The sequence below is a fragment of the Myzus persicae genome, unplaced genomic scaffold, assembly GCF_001856785.1.
Source record: "Myzus persicae strain clone G006 unplaced genomic scaffold, MPER_G0061.0, whole genome shotgun sequence".
NCBI classification, from domain to species: domain Eukaryota; kingdom Metazoa; phylum Arthropoda; class Insecta; order Hemiptera; family Aphididae; genus Myzus; species Myzus persicae.
The window spans coordinates 1,122,370-1,129,009 of NW_019100691.1; the positions used below are offsets into that span (position 1 = coordinate 1,122,370).

At 28.0% G+C, this 6,640-nt stretch overlaps 1 protein-coding gene across 1 annotated transcript; it reads right to left on the minus strand.

The window, feature by feature from the left end:
* Positions 1-1,357: 1,357 nt before the first annotated feature.
* On the minus strand, positions 1,358-6,068 carry LOC111042084 (COP9 signalosome complex subunit 1b). Its single transcript, XM_022326574.1, has 10 exons — positions 5,755-6,068; positions 5,571-5,684; positions 5,303-5,484; positions 4,934-5,234; positions 4,004-4,081; positions 3,694-3,923; positions 3,025-3,130; positions 2,858-2,946; positions 2,664-2,793; positions 1,358-1,614 (listed from the first exon to the last, which is right to left on the minus strand). The coding sequence occupies exons 1-10, from the start codon at positions 5,776-5,778 to the stop codon at positions 1,408-1,410; spliced, it is 1,461 nt and encodes a 486-aa protein (XP_022182266.1). The 5' UTR covers positions 5,779-6,068; the 3' UTR covers positions 1,358-1,407.
* Between the last annotated feature and the right edge of the window lie 572 nt (positions 6,069-6,640).

Sequence of the window (6,640 nt, forward strand, 5' to 3'; positions counted from 1 at the left end):
AACAAAAATATTGCATCATCATACAGTGAAAATTTATTACAGAAGTCTTCAAATTTGAAAAACCAATTTTCATTTGTATCATTGTTTTCTAGGTTCATACCATTGACTATAATATGAAAGGATGGAATTATCACTTTATAATTTATGTACCTACACATCATTAAGTAATTACTTTAAGTTTGAATACATTATAGTTTAATAGTAATTAACTATGATATCATAAATATAAAATGATAGTTCTATATAGTCAACAATCCAATGAGAATAAAGACACTGATAGGTTTTTTAATTAAGACTTTTTTGAAGTAAATTAAATGATTTTTTACATGCATATTTTAATTATTAAAAATATAATTTATGGTTAACAGGTACTAAACATTGAAAAAAGGTTACGGGGGGTAGGGGAGATATTTACAATGATTAAACAATTTCCTAGTTACAGCAAATGCATTGATATTTGATACACGAATTCGACAATGACAATATTCTATGACTTTAATAATAAATTATTATAAAATACATTAAAATAGTTTTATGTCAAAAATAAATAGTAATTAAATATAAAAATAACTTGTTTTGAAAAAAAATATTTTTAGTATAACTTACTCAATCAGTCACATTCCCCACCCCATCTTTAATACCTTTAACTGCCCCAAGTTATCACCACAGAGAGCCAAGATATTGTTCTTTTTTAATATTCAAAAAACATTTTATTGAATATTCCTATCTCACCATAAAAACCTCATATTATTGTTTTAATAATTAAATAGTACACATATTTTCTAAGAACAATTAAAACAATTTTAATAATACTAACAGATAATTATTATGGAAATAAATTGATTAAACATATAGTTTATATGTGTAATTGTTGATTGTTTTAGAACTATCTTCACATGTTTTAGGTAATTGATTAAGTAACTTATTACACAAGCACTCATTTTTCGATTGAATTGGTCCATTTAGATTTTGGTGCAGTTAATTTTGATTGGCTTTATAACATAACCATTGTAATTGAAAAATTATTTATTTTAAAATAAACTAGAAAGTTGCCGTTAATTGTAAAATTAAATGTTAAAACAGTTAAAAATAGTTCTAACCAATGGTAATATTATCTGGTCATTAATCTTGTATCATTATTTTTATCAGTTATTCACATTCAATCTTCAGATTGGCTTTTATTAAATATGTTATACAAATTAATATTTTAAATAATAACTAAAAATTGTAATAAAAAAAAGTATATACATTTTATATCAATAAGTAATATTGCTTTCTGAAATTATTAATAATTTACAAAAATTAAATTATTGATAAAAAAAATTTTTGTTTGAAGTTTGTTGGGTTTGATGACAAAATTATTATACAATCTAAATATTTCATATATGATAGCTTGTAAATCATTTTTTATCCAGATATTTTAACAAAATCAACATTTATAGTTTTTGAAATATTGTTAAGACGTTCGACTTTACCGAGTTTTGAATTCAACTGGTGTTTGATCATTTGACTTTTCAGTACTAAAATGTGCATATACCTACTGTATTGTTGAGCCATTGACATAGCTTTTTCAAATGTTTCTACTCTTTGATTTGGATGCTTAGCGTATAGGATCTAAAATAACAAAATTATTATGAGTAAAATAATAATGGCCTATACTTATAAAATAATACCTAAATATCAGATATTTCTACCGAAATCATTTTATCCAAAAATAATTTGTTAGAGAATAATATCGCCGAAATATATATTATCCAAAAGGTAATCACACTTTCGGATGTTTTATGCACTCCTATATGAAATTTTCACCAAATGTTTGTAAAAACATTTTTTTATAGATTATATAATTTAAAACAAAATGTATATATTAGCTTTTTTGAACCGGTTTGTATTTTTTAGAATTAAAGATTTAAAAAAAAAATATATTGATAAAAAATGCTATAGTTGTCAAAAAAGCTTTAAAATATAATACACGATTTTTCATTATAACATTCTGTGAAAATGAGGAGTCTAATACACTATCTACACTCGTTTTTTTGTGTGTGTTAAATTTGATGTACGCTAAAAATTTTGTATACAGTAGAACAAATTCTAAGGCTATAATCAAGAAGTTAGATTAATCATGCTACCTATATTTTTTTTTATTGTCTCCATCACAGAAATGTGCGCCATACCAAATTTTTGTTTACTGGTCTGGATATTAGTGTGAAACTGTGAATTGACCTATTATTAAACTTTTAGAGGGATTATCTGGCAATAAGCGTTAGATTTTAATTTCTAAGGAAATATGAGAATATGTAATTTGTGATATTAAAAATACCCATATCTTGTTTGAAAATTAAAAATATTAAAAAAATTGTCGATGCTTAAGTATAGATAATGTTTTTATCAAAAAGTTTGATGATAAGTCAAAATTTACTACACAAAATCGAAACAAGTGAACAAAAATTTTCTAGGTCGCGCATTTGTAAGATGGAGACAGTAAATGCATGGGTAGCATCCTCTTAATTAAAACCTCGAAAGTCGTTTAGCTATATACTACATTTTGAGTGTACATCAAATTTAATGGCAATTTTAACTATTAATTTAGGGTTCTCTCTTAAATATAAACCAGTTCTTCTTTTTACCATCAAAATTTGAAAGACAAGTACAATGAAACTTACTTTATTAATGGAGTCAATGCGAGCCTTGATGTGACCATCCAAAATTAGTTGCATAAGTTCATTCTCTAAATCAGGCAGAGGAGTATTGAAACATAATGCCATTTTTCTTAAGTCAGCAGAGTCGTATGGACTAAACAATTACAAATTTGAATTTGAATTATTATTAAAAATATGTTGTTAAATATTTTGCTTACCAGAAGTATTGAATCATTGCTTTGCTTCTTATATTGGAGTAGAGCTGGTTTATGTGAGATCCGATGTACATATCAAGTAGTAAAGTTGGCTAAAATGAAGTCTTTTAGTTAATAAAGTAATTTATAAAAAACAATATGACAGGAATATACAAATAAACGTTAAGTACTTTTATTTTGTTCAAAATTGTTAAACAGACTTCATATTTGGATTCATAAAACTTGAAAATCGCATCACGTACTTCAGGTTCTAGTTCAAGGAATAATTTGAATGAGCTACAAAAAAGTTACATACGTGGTGATTATTGTTAAAAGAAAATAATAATACTGTAACTAAAATACCTAAATAAGTTTAGCCGTCGGGGTAGAATATGATATTATGTCAAAACAAAATTATAAATATTATTGTTGATACACACATAGTATACAGTAAATATTGGTTATACTTATAATAATGCTAGCTATTAGCACATGATATGTAATTAAATAATGTATTTGATTGCTTTGATAGTTTATTTATTAATACAGTTATAGTAGTTGAGTGTGTTTGTTTTTTAGTACAAATAAGTGTAGTAACATAGATTAAACACACAATATAAACTATAAAGTAACACAAGTGGAATAAAGTAAAACACGAGTATATTCTTAATAAGAAATCAAGGATGAGATGGATATCAGAAAAGAAGTAGCCAAGAGTGAGAGAGAAAACATAGCTAATTTTATGTGATATTAAATGGTTTTTTATTAAGTATATGTGAATTAAATTAAGTATTGATTTTAGTGGATATATATAATAGTATTATCAAACCTATAATATTAACACATTTTGAATAACTTACTTGTTGCAAATTACACTATTTTGAAGTTCTAAACGATTAAAAGTTGCTAATGCGCAAAGTCCTCCATAAATAGCAATATCATTAGGTGTCATTACATCACAAGAATCCCAATAATCAAGATTTGTTTTCAAGAAATTTTGAGCAGCTAATTTGTATTTACGACCAGCAAGTTCAGCTAAACCTGTCATGCACTTAAGAGTAGAACTGTATGTGGTCTGGAGTTCAGTATTCTAAAAAAATCAAATACAAATTATTAACACTTTTGAACATAAATATATTATCATATAATAATAATTTAAACGATTATTACTTCCATATAGTCCGGAGTGGATTCAGCTTTAATTATGTAATTGATAACATGTGACCAATTTTGCAGGTAAATCCCAACCTGGTAATTAACAGAATATATATATTTTTTATCAAAAATGAATATTTAATCTAATAAGGTATGAATTAATTACTAAAATTTATTTCATAAGAAAATAAATAAACTGTGTACAAAATAAGTCATTATAATTTCCAATAACTAAAAACTACAGAAGGTACTAACAACAATTATATGAGCAATAACATTATTTTAATTTTGACACAACGAGGCACTTGCCGGGAAGAGCAACATTAAATTCTTTGTATGTGAACCTAAATGTCGCAATTTCAAGTAGAAAATGTACACAATGCAATGAGCAGCAAACATAATTGAATGTACAAAATGTTAGCTAACTCTAGAATACACGTTTCATGGTTTACACACCAGGCTTTTGCAACTTTGTTCATTGTATCAAGAATTTGAAATATTTACGTAATCTAACTAAAGTAATTTCTAATTAGGTGATAAACTAACATTATATATGTCTACGCACAGTATACGATCTGATGTCAGTAATATAGTAGTGTTCAATGTTCATTACTTATAAAAAATACCATCTAAAAGACCATGTGCGTGTGGTGGACTGACATTTATAAATAATCTAATTGTTTGAAAACTCAATTATGAGTAATTTTTAAATTGTTTTTCCTAATAATTGCTTGTCAGTAAAACTATATCAATCGTATTAATAATTGTTAAAACAGTTTATCGAGTTTTAATGGAATTATTTTAATATGTGGTCATAAACATCGAGTGTGTGTGTATTCTCGTGAATATTTTTAATGCTTGTAATGTAGGGTTAAAAAATATTGTTGGTATAATGGCTAAAGGGAACAGTAGGATTATATAATTTCATAATTGATAGGTACATACTTTTATTATGTTAAGACACATTGATATGACATGGGAGGAACTAGTACAATAATCTCGAGCCTTAGAATAACTTTTAGTTGCTTCAATGAGGTCTCCACAATTGACATAATGGTCACCAATTTCATTATGACCACGACGAATGCTTTCTTTAATCGAATTACTTTTATAATTCTTAAGATCTCCATCCAGCTTTTCAAGTTTCATAGCTGATTTTTGAGTTGTATTTTCTACCCAAACATTATTGAACACTGGGAGTCCTGTATCTACAGGATTAGCACCAGTAACATCTGGTAGTATGTTTCTATTGCGCACAAATTTAATAAAAAAAATTAATTTTTAAACAAATGTAGTTTTTAATAATAATAATACCCATGACACTGTTGAAGTCTATGATGTAGCACTTGATACAGATTAGCATTCATTGTAGTAATAACATGCGAAATGGCCAGACGTAATGCATCAGATCGCAACCTTGGACAATGGTCAGCTATATACATCAGTCTGTAAATGCGAGCTAATCCAACATAACTATTGGCATATGTGTCAAGATCCTAAAGTCCATAATAATAATAATAATAATATTAATAGTAGAGCTTAATAATGGCGGCCATTAGTAAAAAAGCACATTAGTCCTTACGAATGAATCAATGTCCACTTCATACAATTCTTCTTCGTTGTTGTCATTTTCTTCAGGAGGTGCATCTACTTGCATTGGATCTATGGCCCCAGCTTGGGCATTCCGTAAGGTGCGCTGAAATATAACGATAAATCAATGTTTGATTATAACACAGTGTTTGTTGTAGAATGAAAAATGTACTTACGTTCAGAGATCTTAATGATGCCATTTTCTGTACAATATAATTCGTTGTAATGTATATGTTAACGGATACGGGATGCCGTTCTGGTACCTACCACTGTCTGGTAACGAATAGTTGTTTGTCTTTGTGAATTACAACAACAATGTAATCGCGTCGAAGTTGTTAAGATTTGAGAACACTCAAGTACTTTGACTTTCGAAGGTAAAACAATAATTTTATTATTTCAATTTCCACCGGTCTAGATACACTCCAGTAGTCCAGTGAAAAAGTAAATTGTGAAAATCGTGATTACTGAATACTGATTTGATTGGACTGACAGTAATGCGGTATTGCCGTATTGGTGTAAATTGAGGTGATAATAATGAAATCGAGATAAGGACTGTTTTTGTATGGTTACCGTAACCACGGTAAATGAATAACTGCGGTCACGACCGAATTTTAGACCATAGTTTATACCACGACTTAAGATAACCTACGTATTGTTAACCACGGTTAAATAACTATTTATATTGACAAAAGTCGCTTAAATAAATAAATTATTAAGGTTTTGGCCTTAGATCATATACACCGGACTGTCTGGATAGAGCCATAGCGTATATCACGCGTAGTCCGTGTTTGAAGCAGACCTGTTCATGCCCGAAGTACTTATTGCGCATGCGTGAGAAATGAAATAGATCGCGCGGGATGGGGAAGGAACAATAATGTGTTATAGTGATAAGGACGATTAGGTACTGAATGCTTAGATCATGTACTTTGCTCATGCGCAATGATGACTTCGGGCACAAACAGCTATGCTTCAAGATTTTAAACCATAGCTCTATCCAGTGTATATGATCTAAGGTTTTGGCAATGGATTTGTAGCAGTTATCAGATATTTTAACTCTGGCAT

What these genes read in the sequence shown, in the direction of transcription:
- LOC111042084 (XM_022326574.1), bottom strand. Translation starts at nt 5,778, where the DNA reads ATGGCATCATTAAGATCTCTGAAC. An exon ending in AGACTTCAACAGTGTCATGG is followed by an intron (nt 5,235 to 5,302) that starts GTATTATTATTA and finishes TGTGCGCAATAG; the next exon opens with AAACATACTACCAGATGTTA. An exon ending in GCATTGACTCCATTAATAAA is followed by an intron (nt 1,615 to 2,663) that starts GTAAGTTTCATT and finishes TTGTTATTTTAG; the next exon opens with ATCCTATACGCTAAGCATCC.